Source organism: Panulirus ornatus, chromosome 37, assembly GCF_036320965.1.
Source record: "Panulirus ornatus isolate Po-2019 chromosome 37, ASM3632096v1, whole genome shotgun sequence".
Lineage (NCBI taxonomy): Eukaryota > Metazoa > Arthropoda > Malacostraca > Decapoda > Palinuridae > Panulirus > Panulirus ornatus.
Genome location: NC_092260.1, coordinates 15,434,386 through 15,449,621, shown reverse-complemented (window position 1 = coordinate 15,449,621; position 15,236 = coordinate 15,434,386). Strand labels below are relative to the sequence as shown.

The window sequence follows — 15,236 nt, the reverse complement described above, 5'->3', positions numbered from 1 at the left end:
AGATATCATTATTGGATTACGTGTTAATTGATAGGCATGTGAAAGAGAGACTTTTGGATGTTAATGTGCTGAGAGGGGTAGCTGGAGGGATGTCTGATCATTATCTTGTGGAGGTGAAGGTGAAGATTTGTAGAGGTTTTCAGAAAAGAAGAGAGAATGTTGGGGTGAAGAGAGTGGTGAGAGTGAGCTTGGAAAGGAGACTTGTGTGAGGAAGTACCAGGAGAGACTGATTGCAGAATGGAAAAAGGTGAGAGCAAATGAAGTAAGGGGAGTGGGGAAGGAATGGGATGTATTTAGGAAAGCAGTAATGGCTTGTGCAAAAGATGCTCGTGGCATGAGAAAGGTGGGAGGTGGATGGATTAGAAAGGGTAGTGAAAGGTAGGATGAAGAAGTAAAATTATTAGTGAAAGAGAAGAGAGAGGTGTTTAGACAATTTTTGCAGGGAAGTAGTGCAAATGACTGGGAGGTGTATAAAAGAAAGTGGCAGGAGTTCAAGAGAAAGGTGCAAGAGGTGAAAAAGAGGGCAAGTGAGAGTTGGGGTGAGAGAGTATCATTAAATTTTAGAGAGAATATAAAGATGTTTTGGAAGGAGGTAGATAAAGTGAGTAAGACAAGAGAACAAATGGGAACATCGGTGAAGGTAAATGGGGAGGTGATACCAACTAGTGGTGAAGTGAGGAGATGAAGCGAGTATTTTGAAGGTTTATTAAGTGTGTCTGATGATAGTGGCAGATATAGGGTGTTTTGCTTGATGTGGTGTGCGAAGTGAGTTGGTCAGGGAGAATGGTTTAGTAAACAGAGAAGAGGTAGTGAAAGCTTTATGGAAGATGAAAGCCAGCAAGGTGGTGGGTTTAGATGGTATTGCAGTGGAGTTTATGTAAAAAAAAAAAAAGGGGGGGGTGACTGTGTTGTTGAATGGTTGGTAAGGATATTCAGTGTATGTATGGTTCATGGTGAAGTGCCTGAGGATTGGTGGAATGCATGCATAGTGCTATTGTACAGAGGCAAAGGGAATAGGGGTGAATGTTCAAATTACAGAGGTATAAGTTTGTTGAGTATCCCTGGGAAATCAAATGGGAGGGTATTGATTGAGAGGGTAAAGGCATGTACAGAACATCAGATTGGGGAAGAGCTTTGTGGTTTTGGAAAAGGTAGAGGATGTGTGGATCAGGTGTTTGCTTTGAAGAATGTATGTGAGCAATACTTAGAAAAACAGATGGATTTGTATGTAGCATTTATGGATCTGGAGAAGGCATATGATAGAGTTGATAGATATGCTTTGTGGAAGGTATTAAGAGTATATGGTGTGGGAGGTAGGTTGCTAGAAGCAGTGAAAAGTTTTTACGAAGAATATAAGGTATGTGTACGAGTAGGAAGAGAGGAAAGTGATTGGTGGTCAGTGAATGGCTGTGTGCGGCAGGAGTACGTGATGTCTCCATGGTTGTTTAATTTGTTTATGGATGGGGTGGTTAGAGAGGTGAATGCAAGAGTTTTGGAGAGAGGGGCATGTATGCAGTCTGTTGTGGATGAGAGGGCTTGGGAAGCGAGTCAGTTGTTGTTCACTGATCACACAGAGCTTGTGGCTGATTCGTGTGAGAAACTGCATAAGTTGGTGAACGAGTTTGGTGAAGTGTTTGAAAGAGGAAAGCTGAGAGTAAATGTGAGTGGGAGCAAAGTTATTAGGTTCAGTAGGGTTGAGGGACAAGTTAATTGGGAGGTGGCTTTGAATGGAGAAAAACTGGAGGAAGTGAACTGTTTTAGGGTGTGGATTTAGCAGTGGATGGAACCATGGAAGCGGAAGTGAGTCACAGGGTGGGGGAGGGGGCGAAGGTTCTGGGAGCATTGAAGAATGTGTGGAAGGTGAGAACATTGTCTTGGGGATCAAAAATGGGTATTTTTGAGGGACTAGTGGTTCCAAGAATGTTGTGAGGGATAGGCTATAGATAGGGTTGTGTGGAGGAGGGTGGATGTGTTGGAAATGAAATGTTTGAGGACAATATGTGGTGAGGTGGTTTGATCGAATAAGTAATGAAAGGGTAAGAGAGATGTTTGGTAATAAAAAGAGTGTGGTTGAGGGAGCAGAAGAGGGTGTATTGAAATGGTTTGGCCACATGGAGAGCATGAGTGAGGAAAGACTGACAAAGAGGATATATATGTACATGTCAGAGGTGGAGGGAACAAGAAGTGGGAGATCAAATTGGAGGTGGAAGGATAGAGTGAAAAGGATTTTGAGCGATCAGGGCCTGAACATACAGGAGGGTGAAAGGCATGTAAGGAATAGAGTGAATTAGAACTATGTGGTATGCTGGGGTCGACATGCTGTCAATGGATTGAAACAGGGCATGTGAAGCATCTGGGGTAAATCATGGAAAGTTTTGTGGGGCCTGGATGTGGAAAGGGAGCTGTGGTTTCAGTCCATTACAAACGACAGCTAGAGACTGAATGTGAACGAATGTAGCTTTTGCTGTCTTTTCTTGGCACTACCTCTTAATGGCAAATGTATGGCATGTGAGAAAACCCACTAAATGTAGTGAGGAGTTTCACCATAAGAATAATGCATGTGTGCAATAAGGAATGCAGGAGGGTAAAAAGTCACCATGCCTGTTTAATCTGTTCATGGACAGGGTGCTGAGGGAGGTAAATGTGTGGGTGTTAAAGAAAGTGGGAGGTCTGCAGTGTGCAGGAGGTGAAGGGGCTTTTTGCGGATGAAGCAGCTATGATGGCAGACTCCAGTGAGAAACTTTATAAGCTGGTGACAGTGCTTGGGAGTGTGTGAAAGGAAAAAGTAAAGAATTAATGTGAACAAACGTAAGTTAACATGGTGAAGCAGGGAGTGAGACAGTATGATGTGAGAGTAAGTTTAAATGGAGTGGCAGGACTAGCATGTTGCACCTACCACTTGACTTGTAGGCTTGTATGTTGATGAATAACATTTTTCTTGACCTCCGTTACTTGACCCCTTACTTGTGTTGTTTGATGCATGATGCTATTCTTTTTAGGAGCAGCTCCTTTTGCATAGTTATCTGTTCTTTGTTCATTTGGTGTTGTCTAATTTTCTTTTGAATGTTTCTGTCCTCATTCCATCTAAATTTCTTAGATCATCCAGAATCACACTAAATAATCATTCCAACTTCCTTGCTGGGTGTTCATATATCTTTGTTGTATGCATTTTTGTTATGTTTCCAGGAATTACTGTAGACTTAATGATCCTGTATTGTCCTTGTTTGGTCACTTATGTTAAAAAAATGGCCCCTACTTCCTCTGTTGCTAGGCATATGGTGTCATATGTCTCTCCTTTAAACATTCAAGAATGTAGAGCTGTAGTCCTTTTAGTTGTTCATGGTAATTCATATGTTCCATCCATATATCTCACTTGTGAAATATGTTTTTATTTTTTCTGTTTTGTTTAATTCAGTCTGTTTTACTGGTAACCATACAATGCAGCAGTGTTAGAGATTACTTCTAATATAAAAATTTAAAAAATTTCATCATTAAGTGTTTGTCTCATGTGACAAATGTTCTTATTATTATTCTACTGATTATTTGGCTTGAAAGCACAACAATTTCAATATTTTCCTCTAATTCAAGATTTTCTATGATAATTAGTCCTAAATATTTTTTTTAAGGTTAGGCTTTAATTTAGATATAGAGAGCATTATGAAGGATAAAAAGAAAAGACAAGGGAAAGTAGTTACAAATTTTGGATGAATTGAAAAACCTGTGCCAGGCCATAGTTATTGGGAAAGACTTGACAATGTAAATAGTTCCAAGCTTTGACATGTAGGGAAACAAGCAGTCATCAAAACAGCCTACCCTTGAGTTGCCTGTGATCACACAGTAATCATATGACACAGCGGCTTGCTGAGTATTGTGTGGTCTAATTAGTTGATGGAGCACACAAGCAACCAGCACTTGGGAGCAAAAACCAAAGTAATACCCATAGAAGAGAGAAAGTGAACCAACATTGTGGCGTAAGGCAAGAGGGGCAAGTTTGGAAGTTAGCCTAGTAGAGTTTTGACCCAACAATGTCAGGGAAGGATGAAATGCTAGAACCACCTCAGATGCAAGAGCAGTAGTCCATACGAGGACAAATAAATCCTTTATATAAACAGAGCAACTGTTCTGAAAATAGAAGTTTTGACATCTAAACAGGACACCCAATTTTTTAGAGGCACATTCAGCTATTCCTGTAATATGGGATTTCCAAGAAAGAGTGGATGTGAAAGTAATACCAAGTATGTTCATTGAGTCAAGAGGTGGTATTACAGAACTGTCAAAGGAGAGATGAGAGTTGTGAGGGGTTTTCAAGAGAGAGATGGGTAGCAACTGGGTCTTGGGGGCACTAAGCTTAACTAGATTTTGTTTACCCCACTGAGGTATCCTGTCCAAGTCTGAGTTTATTGAGTAAGTTGTGTCATGACAAGATACAGATCAAGCAAGAGGAGTAGAATTGAAGGATGTGGGTGAATGCATTTTTGAGTTGTCCGTATATGAGTGCATTTGATTATTATTTGTGGAGGAGAGGAGATCATTAAAAAAAAAAGAGAAAAAGTGCAGGTGAGAGGACAGAACCTTGAGGGACACTGGTGTTAATGGAGAAAAGGGAGGAGGCTGATCTTTCAACATCCACAGGGATGTATTGGCCAGGCCAGAGAGGAAGCTAGATATTAAGGAGCAAAGTGATGGAGGGAAGCCAAAAGAGGGGAGCTTAGAGATGATACCCTGATGTCACACTGTCAAAAGCTTGGGAATTTCGAGAGCAGCTGCACATGACTCCCCAAAATCTTTCAGGGATGATGGCCAGACAGAGAGACTTGAAAGAATATCATCTGTGGATCTCATCTTACGGAAGCCATACTGGTGATTAGAGTAAAGACTGATTTCTGAGGTGTCTAAGGGTATGGGAAGTGAAGAGAGAGTGAAAGACTTTGCAACTTGTAGATGTCAAAGCATTTGGATGATAGAAAAGTCAGAACGGTCACCCTTCTTAGGGATGGGATGTATCAATGCTTGCTTCCAAGGAGAAGGAAAAGTTTGGGTTTTTAAATGGAAAGGGACGTATGAGCAAGCATGGGTGCAAGTTCAGAGGCACACTCTTTCAGTACATGGGAATGGATGTCATGAGGACAGTCTGAAAAGAGATTATGGGAAGGGGCATATGATTAGTAAGAGGAGCATCAGGGGGTGAAGAAATGTTGAGTTATCCAAGGTGGAGTTAGAGGAGAAACAGGAACCAAAGAGAGTTGCTTTGTCTATGGCAGAGATAGCTAGTACTGTCAGAATGGAAAAATGAAGGAAAGGTAGAGCAAAAAAAAATGTTAGAGATGCCATCAGCTATAGACTGGAAAGACCTATCAGTAGGTGACGAGGCGAGGTGCCTGATCCCTTGCCTGAATGGCCTCAGAACAGGAATGGTTGAACCATGGACTGTATTAAGAGGTCGTCAAGGAGGAAGAGGAGGTAAATGCTTCCATTCCTGTAAGAATAACCCCTGCTATGCATTTGGTGGAGACAGAAACATCTCCACATAGAGACAGTAATTTACTCAAGGAAAGTCAGGAAAGAAGTTACACAAGTTCTTATAGTCAGCTTTGCTGAGGTGCTTGTATTTACACCTAGAAGGGGCTACTGTAGGGGGAGGTGCCACCAGAATAGATACATTTATGAGAGTTATTTGCTTTGCTCTCTAATATTTTTCCTGGAGGGCCACTGTGTATGTAGGCACTGCAGTGGCATTTACTATCCCATGCCTAATATGTTCAAATTCTTCTTCATTTAATTCCATAAGTTCTCATCTGTCCATCTGTAGATACAATCCAGATCTCTGAAGTTTTTCTTCGTCTTCCTTATCGTTGCTTTGCTTTCCTTAATCTCATGTCATCTCTGAAACCACTGACTACACTACCTTATTTCTGAGAGCATGATTGCAAAGAATATTGCAGCTAGAACTGATCTGTACAGTACCCCAGATAGTCCATCTTTTTCCTTTAGATATATTTCCATATGTGACTACTTTGAATTTTCCTTTTAGTTAAAAATTCTTTGATCCATTTTCCTATTTTTACTTTTATATTTTGACTTGCAATTTTCTGTAGGAACACTTCATAGTTACTTTATCAAAGGCATTTGCAAAGTCAAGAAAAACAGTGTCTATTCTTTTCCCATACATCAAAATTTCATATTTGTTATAAAAAAACTTAGTACATTTGCTGTGTTTATGTATTTTATCAGGGATAAAACGTTTTTTTCTATTAATGAATCTGTTTAAAGAAAGATGCTCCAATATACGTCTTTATCACTCTTGCATGTAATTTGATTACATGTGAAGTTAGGCCAACTGGTCAGTATTGTTTCAGCAGTATTTCCATTCTCCTTTTTGTATTGATGTTACACCATTTTGTAAATGTTTGCTATGTTTGTTTTTTCTTTGCTGTGCCACATCAGCTTTGTAAGAGGTTTGGCTATTTTTACATATGTCTTTAGAAAGACTCGTGGAATTCCATCTGGCCCTGAATTTTCTTTGTCATCCATTTGCTTTTTTTATAATATCACTTTCTGAGAAGTGTATATCTGTTAGTGCATGCTCGTTGTAACCATTAAACATTTCCTCGTCTATTTCTTCATGCTTTCTTGTACCTAACACTGATGTATATTGGCAACTTAACAAATGACATACTCTCTCGGAATTATTTACCTAACTATCCACGTCTCCCATTTTCAGTTCTTTTCCCTGTTCATTGCAAAAAGACTGCACTTTTGGGTTTGGGTTCATATTCTGTTGTACTTTTTCTTCTTATGAACTCTGTTCCTTTCTATGTGATTATATTTTTTCTTTGTATGCATTCCTTATTTTGTCTTGTAATTGTTCCATGCTGTCTTTGCTTGTTGTAAAGCTTAATTTTTTGTTTGTCTCTTCGTCTATTCATCTACTCTTTTTTGGAAAAAGTGGAGTGTTTTTGGTACCTGGGAGTGGATGGAAACATGAGGAATGAAGTGAAGGTAGAAGAGGGGCAAAGGTTGTGGGTGTGGGAGTGCAATGATAAGCTTAATCTAATTAAGGAGGCTAACCAGGATTTGCCAAAATGGATTGGGTATATGAAAAGGGTGAGTGAAGCAAGAATGACTAATGTGGTATATATGTCAGAATTAAATGAAGTAAAGGGATGGGGAAGCCAAGAAGGAGATAGAATGATGGATTGAATGCTTTGGAGTGTTGAGGCCTACATTGGTAATAATGAATTAGATTGATGCAGTGTTTGGGGAACAACATGCTCTTAGAGTAATGAACCAGGGTAAATGAAGTATTGATGATAAACCATGGATTGGTTTGTGGTGCATGGCTGTGAATGATGAGCTTTGTGGGTGGTTCATAATGCATGGCTACTGTTTGTTTGTTCTTGGTGCTATCTCACTAATGTGGAAAAGACAGTTTGGTATAGAAAAAAAATCATGTAATGTTATTTCCTTCTTTCATACATGTTTGCTGTTTCCCGTGTAAGGGAGGTAGCGTCCAAACAAGAATAGATCAGTCCTCTATATAAACAGAGCAACTTCAGAAGAAAGTAATTTTGTCATCTAAACAGGACTCTCAGTGTCTTGGATGCAGACTTAGCTGTATCTGTAATGTTGAGTTTCCAAGAAGGATGAATTTATGATGAGATGGGTAGAAGCTGGGTCTTGGAGGCATTGAACTTGACCAGATAATTTCAGCATCTAAACAGGACTCCCAGTTTCTTAGATGCTGACTAGGCTATTTCTGTAATGTTCACTTTCCTAGAAGGAGTGGACGTCAGAAAGGAGAGGAAAGTTGTGAGGAATTATCGATTGAGAGATGGGTAGAAACTGGATCTTGGAGGCATTAAACTTAACCAGATTTCATCTACCCATAGAAAATCCTGTCCATTTTTTTTTTTCTTTTTTAAGATGGCACAGGTAGCTGAGGTCCTAATCAAGTAAGTAATGAAAGGGTAAGAGAGATGTGTGGTAATAAAAAGAGTGGTTGAGAGAGCAGAAGAGGGTGTGTTGAAATGGTTTGGACATATGGAGAGAATGAGTAAGGAAGAGTTGACACAGAGGATAAATGTGTCAAAGGTGGAGGGAACAAGAAGTGTGAGACCATATTGGAGGTGGAAGGATGGAGTGAAAAAGATTTTGAGTGATGAGGGCCTGAATATGCAAGAGGGTGAGAGTTATGCAAGGAATAAAGTGAATTGGAATGATATGGTATACTGGGGTCGACGTGCTGTCAATGGACTGAACCAGGGCACTTGAAACGTCTTGTGTAAACTATGGAAAGGTCTGTACAGCCTGGATGTGGATAGGGAGCTGTGGTTTCGGTGCATTACACATGACAGGTAGAGACTGAGTGTGAACAAATGTGGCCTTTTGTGTTGGTTTTTTTGGTGCTATCACACTGAAGTGAAGGGGCAGCGATGCTGTTTCCTGTCGGACGGGGTGGCTCTTGGAATGGATTGGAGGCAAGCCAGTAGGGTGGGAGATAATTTTCTCTAGGTCATTGAGAATTAAGAACATGAGTGCTTCAACCCCCTGCTATTCCTATGGGAGGAATTCAGCCATTCTCTTAGGTGAACATTGAGATCCCTTAAGTAGAGGATCTTGGCTTGTGGATAAATTTTGATAGTCAAATAAAGATGTAAGATTTGTAGAATTAAGAGAGCAGAAGGCAAAACAGTAGAAAAGTGCAGTACTTGGGAAACAGACCTTGAGCCACATAACCAGGGCCTCTGAGAGGAATTTTATCCGGGTACAAAGTTTCTTTTGGGTCCCCTTGCCTTCTCCATTAGTCATCCTGATTTTATTCACTATAGTTTTATGCCATGCGCTTTAAGAATATTTTAACTATATAGGCTCAATATATACAAACATTTTCTGAGATCCCAGGAAATTCCTGGGACCCCTGGGTACAATGTACCCCCTGCATCCCCCTCTTATAGGCCCTGACATAACATCAGAGTTTGAAGACTCAAGGTCCTCAAGGTGTGCAACAGGTATGTTGATGTTGGATTTCAAGAATTAATACTCATATTTGATTGACCACTTCCTAAAGGTGAAGCACAGACCATTGACAGGTATGCATCCCACTTCCCTTGAATGCTCATTACTACATTATTTTGTGATATCCTTCTTTTTTCATATCTTTATGTGCTTTTATGATGTTTTCCATGATTTTCACATATACTTTTTCCTGCAGACATCTAAAGAGCAGAAAACACGGCACAATGAACTATACAACCCCTCTGAAGCAGCACTAGTCCGCCTTTTACTGGAGATATTAGAGCCAAATCTTAAGAAACAAAAAGTTGGAGTCATAACACCTTATCAGAGACAAAAGATCCACCTTGAAGAGAAACTTGCAAGATTCTTTGGTCGGATGAATCTAATTGTGAATACTATTGATGCCTTTCAGGTAAATTTTTAATTGATTAGATTTTTTGTTCTGTCATTTATAACTGCCTATGATTAAGATTATTGTGTTTGATATGAAAAATAAATCTCTTTTTCCATGTGAAATATTTCTCACATAAATTTTTCATTTTTTTTTTTTTTTTTTTTTTTTTTTTTTTTTTTTTATACTTTGTCGCTGTCTCCCGCGTTTGCGAGGTAGCACAAGGAAACAGACGAAAGAAATGGCCCAACCCACCCCCATACACATGTGAATACATACGTCCACACACGCAAATATACATACCTACACAGCTTTCCATGGTTTACCCCAGACGCTTCACATGCCTTGATTCAATCCACTGACAGCACGTCAACCCCGGTATACCACATCGCTCCAATTCACTCTATTCCTTGCCCTCCTTTCACCCTCCTGCATGTTCAGGCCCCGATCACACAAAATCTTTTTCACTCCATCTTTCCACCTCCAATTTGGTCTCCCTCTTCTCCTCGTTCCCTCCACCTCCGACACATATATCCTCTTGGTCAATCTTTCCTCACTCATTCTCTCCATGTGACCAAACCATTTCAAAACACCCTCTTCTGCTCTCTCAACCACGCTCTTTTTATTTCCACACATCTCTCTTACCCTTACGTTACTTACTCGATCAAACCACCTCACACCACACATTGTCCTCAAACATCTCATTTCCAGCACATCCATCCTCCTGCGCACAACTCTATCCATAGTCCACGCCTCGCAACCATACAACATTGTTGGAACCACTATTCCTTCAAACATACCCATATATATATATATATATATATATATAATGTCTATGTGTGTATATATATAAGTATATGTTGAGATGTATAGGTATGTATATTTGCTCTTCTCCAGTCTGATGCTTTGTACATGCCTTCACCCTCTCAATCAATACCCTCCCACATAATTTACCAGGAATACTCAATAAACTTGTACCTCTGTAATTTGAGCACTCACTCTTATCCGCTTTGCCTTTGTACAATGGCACTATGCAAGCATTCCACCAATCCTCAGGCACCTCACCATGAGTCATACATACATTAAATAACCTTACCAACCAGTCAACAATACAGTCACCCCCTTTTTTAATAAATTCAACTACAATGCCACCCAAACCTGCTGCCTTGCCAGCTTTCATCTTCCGCAAAACTTTTACTACCTCTTCTCTGTTTACCAAACCATTCTCCCTAACTCTCTCACTTTGCACACCACCTCGACCAAAACACCCTATATCTGCCACTCTATCGTCAAACACATTCAACAAACCTTCAAAATACTCACTCCATCTCCTTCTCACATCACCACTACTTGTTATCACCTCCCCATTAGCCCCCTTCATTGATGTTCCGATTTGTTCCCTTGTCTTACTCACTTTATTTACCCCCTTCCGAAACGTCTTTTTATTCTCCATAAAATTTAATGATACTCTCTCACCCCAACTCTCATTTGCCCTCTTTTTCACCTCTTGCACCTTTCTCTTGACCTCCTGCCTCTTTCTTTTATACATCTCCCAGTCATTTGCATTACTTCCCTGCAAAAATCGTCCAAATGCCTCTGTCTTCTCTTTCACTAACAATGTTATTTCTTCATCCCACCACTCACCACCCTTTCTATTCTGCCCACTTCCTACGCTTCTCATGCCACAAGCATCTTTTGCGCAAGCCATCACTGCTTCCCTAAATACATCCCATTCCTCCCCCACTCCCCTTACATCCTTTGTTCTCACCTTTTTCCATTCTGTATTCAGTTTCTCCTAACCTAACCAAACCACACCCACTTCTGTATGAGTAGGAAGAGAGGAGAGTGATTGGTTCCCAGTGAATGTTGGTTTGTGGCAGGGGTGTGTGATGTGCCCATGGTTGTTTAATTTGTTTATGGATGTGGTGGTTAGGGAGGTAAATGCAAGAGTTTTGGAGAGAGGGTGCCTGATGAAACATAAGCTGGAATGTTGAGGCTTTGTAAATTTAAAGAAATATTAGAGAAATGGAGAAAATTATTTTAGAATTTTTGAATGAGGCGTATTGGATCTGTTATTTAGGCAACTAAGGTTGAAAGTCTGAACAATAGAATACCTTGATTGAGGAAACTGGAAAACCATGGTGAGACTGTGATGTAAGGAGGACGAGGTTTTGCACAAATGCTTCTTTATAGCATGAGGTTTATTGTATATAGATAGATGCAAAATGTATGAGATTTTGGTCATTTAATGAAAATCGTCATTTACAATAAAATTTACATATCTTTTCTTCTCTTAGGGACAGGAACGAGACATCATTATCCTTTCTTTTGTACGAGGAAACCCTGCTGCCAACATTGGGTTTCTGTCACAGCGCCAGCGATTAAATGTGGCATTGACTCGAGCAAGGAGAGCTTGTTTTATTGTGGCAAACCTCTCTTCACTCTCAGGGAACAAGGACTGGCAGTCACTTATTAAGAATGCAGAAAGGCGAGGACTTGTTCATGCTATTACCCAGAAGGAAGAGAACGATAAAGGTTATATAAAGTCTATTTTGCTTAAAAAAGAATGTAAATAAAAAGACTGATTTCTTGTTCTGTACATTATAAATTTTTTTTGTACTGTATCTTATAATAAACTGTGTATACAGTTTCTTGTTTATTTTTCTTATAGAAAATACTCGATACTTTACATATAATCAAATTTATGTGTGTACCTAGAAACAAGTAAAGGAAAAGGAATACAGGAAGCTTTAGAACATATGCATGTAAAGTGTATTAACCAGACTTTTATTAAGTAAATATTTATTCTTTTTATACCCAGTCATCAGCCAAAGCAAGTACATTTATAACTGTGCAATGTCAGCCCAACTGTGAATGAAGGGAAGATTTAAACTGTACAAGGAATGTATACATAAACGTATATGAAGAGATTTTTGAAAAAATGTAACCTTGAATTACTGAAAAATATTATGTTATTTCATGTGTGGCGAGGTGGCGATGGGAATGAATAAAGGCAGACAGTATGAATTATGTACTTGTGTATATATGTATATGTCTGTGTGTGTATATATATGTATACGTTGAGATGTATAGGTATGTATATTTGCATGTGTGGACGTGTATACACATGTGTATGTGGGTGGGTTGGGCCATTTTTTCGTCTGTTTCCTTGCGCAACCTCGCTATCACGGGAGACAGCGACAAAGCAAAATAAATGAATAAATGAATATATGTCAGGAAATATACACCTTTTGGTTACTATCATTTCTTACAAACACTATGGTGCTCTGAAGTAAATTTTTGGTGCTCCAAAGTAACTGTTTGGACAATTGATATGATACCATGTACAAATAACTGTGTAGAGATATAGTAAGGCACATTAGACAGATGTTTTAAGTAAGACTGTATTACGTGTTATAAGATTCAAGGAAGTTAATGTATATTTCACTAACAAAAATTTATTTTGGTGTCATTACATTTCCTCATCACTAACAATAAACATCTGATTGTTACACTTTTTTCTTTTGCCCTTACTCTCAGCTTTTTCTGATCTCACTCTCCCAAACCACAGTTTCTCACTAGAATCTACTACTAGCACTGAATCATCAGCTGACAACTTTCAGGCCAGACACACTTCATACCTGCTACTCTTACCAGTACCCTTGCATTTACCTCCCTCACAACCCCATCCATAAACAAAGTAAACATTCATGGTGACAACTCATCCCTGCAGCAGACCCTGGTACTACTCCCCTCCTCTCTACCCACTTGCACACAAGCCTTAGTAAATTGAAAAATCTTCTCACTACTTCTTATAGCTTTTTCCAACCACACCATATATTCATATCAACCTCGATAAAAGCCTGCTATCAGTTCTGTCATATGCTTTTCCCAGATTCATAAAAGCCACATACATATCCTTGTTCTTTTTTAAGTATTTCTCATTCTTCCGTGCAAACAGCTGATCCACACATCCTCTACAACTCCTGTAATCATATTGTTCCTTCCTATTCTGACATTCTGTGCATGCCACCATCCACTCAATCATTAATCTCCCATACAGCTCATAGGTTCGCACAACAAACTTATACCACTGCAATTTCAACAATCACCTTTGTCCTTGTTGCTTTTATACAGTGCATCCCACCAATCCTTAGGGACCTTACCATGATTCGTGCATACACAGAAAATCATGACTAATCAATCAACAGCGCACTCACCCATTGTCTTCAGAAATTTATCATTTTATCTTGCATCACCTCTTTTCACTGAACCACGTCCCATTACTCTCTTTCACTTTGCATACCTCCTAGATCCAAACACCCTGCATCATCAAATATGTTCAACTTCCCTTCAATGTAACCACTCTATTTCCTCTTCACTACATGTATGCCTATTACCACTTCTCCATATGCCCCATCACTGATAATCCCATTTGTTTTATTTTTCATCAATTAACCTTCCAAACATTTTCATGTTCTTCATGAAGTTTGCCGATACTCACTTACCCAAACTCTCGCCTACTTTTTCAGTCCTTGCCCCTTTCTCATGACCTGTTGCTTTCTCTTGTACATCTCTCTATCACCTAAACTCGTTCCTTATAATTAGTACCCATATACCTATCTTTTCTCTTTTTCCTCATCCTACCATACAGCTGCCTACCTTCTGCCTGGCATGCACTTCTCTCACACATATCAGCACTTCATCACCTACTCCCCTAACATCATTTTCTCTCACCTTTTGTCATTCTGCACTCAATCCATTTTGGTGTTTCTTAATACAAGTCTTTTTTCAAAACTCACTCACTTTCACCACCCTCTTCTCACCTATAGTGATATTTCGAGGACCTGGGATCTGGGGGGCTAAGTTTTTTCTTTATTTCTAATTCCATTTAATCCTATGTCATATGTAAAATGAATATGTTTCTCCTCACTTTGTCATTGTTACATATTACACTATATGCATTTTGCTTTTTTTCATTTATAAGCTTACTGCTGTCCAAATTTAAGGTTATTTTTTTTAATACTTGAAAATGTTGAATAACAGGGAGAAAGTGTCCCAAAGAACATTGCTGGGCCCTTCATACAGGGGAGTAGTAGGATGTTGGGACCTTTGCCCTAGGATCCATTCTAGCTTTCAACACGCCTATAAGCTGACCCATTTATCTTTTGTTTAAATTCTCATCTTCCAGGACATTGGGAAATATTTCCAGCTGTTGATAAAACTAGAGTTGTGCTACAGTAACTTGAATATTTAAATTTTTCCTGGAAACATCAATTCTTTGTATGTGAACATCTACAATATTTTTTCCTTGATGTATTTTCCACCTACATAATCAACAAATACATTGATTTATTGTATAAACACTAATCACCCAATCTCACGATTGAAACTAAAATGAAAATTTATTGTTGTGTTGGTGTTAATAAAAGAAATAGGTGCTGTATATAGCACTCATTTGTTCCTCCACTGCTTGACATAGCCCAAATTCTTATATTGCAATGTTGTGTATAGTAGCATGTTATAAAAGTTAATATTTCATATTAACATAAGACAAAGGATATAATATCTTCAAAATTTATATCTGAAAACATCTCTACTGCATAATGAATGAATTTATAGAACATTTTCTCCCCGATATATTTCATAGAGGGTATTGATTGAGAGGGTGAAGGCATGTACAGAGCATCAGATTGGGGAAGAGCAGTGTGGTTTCAGAAGTGGTAGAGGATGTGTGGATCAGGTGTTTGCTTTGAAGAATGTATGTGAGAAATACTTAGAAAAGCAAATGGATTTGTATGTAGCATTTATGGATCTGGAGAAGGCATAT

General features: G+C 39.1%; 2 protein-coding genes across 2 annotated transcripts in view; one reads left to right on the top strand and one right to left on the bottom strand.

Annotated features, from left to right (window-relative positions):
- The window catches only part of LOC139760522 (uncharacterized), a 35,668-nt gene extending 23,614 nt beyond the window's left edge, over positions 1–12,054 (top strand). Inside the window, exons 5-6 of the mRNA XM_071683827.1 lie at positions 9,212–9,427; positions 11,704–12,054. Of these exons, the coding sequence (XP_071539928.1) occupies positions 9,212–9,427; positions 11,704–11,982 (495 nt within the window). The 3' untranslated portion in view covers positions 11,983–12,054. The remainder of the gene's footprint in view (positions 1–9,211; positions 9,428–11,703) is intronic.
- The window catches only part of LOC139760523 (diacylglycerol lipase-beta-like), a 128,226-nt gene that overhangs the window by 105,216 nt on the left and 7,774 nt on the right, over positions 1–15,236 (bottom strand). The window lies entirely within an intron of this gene.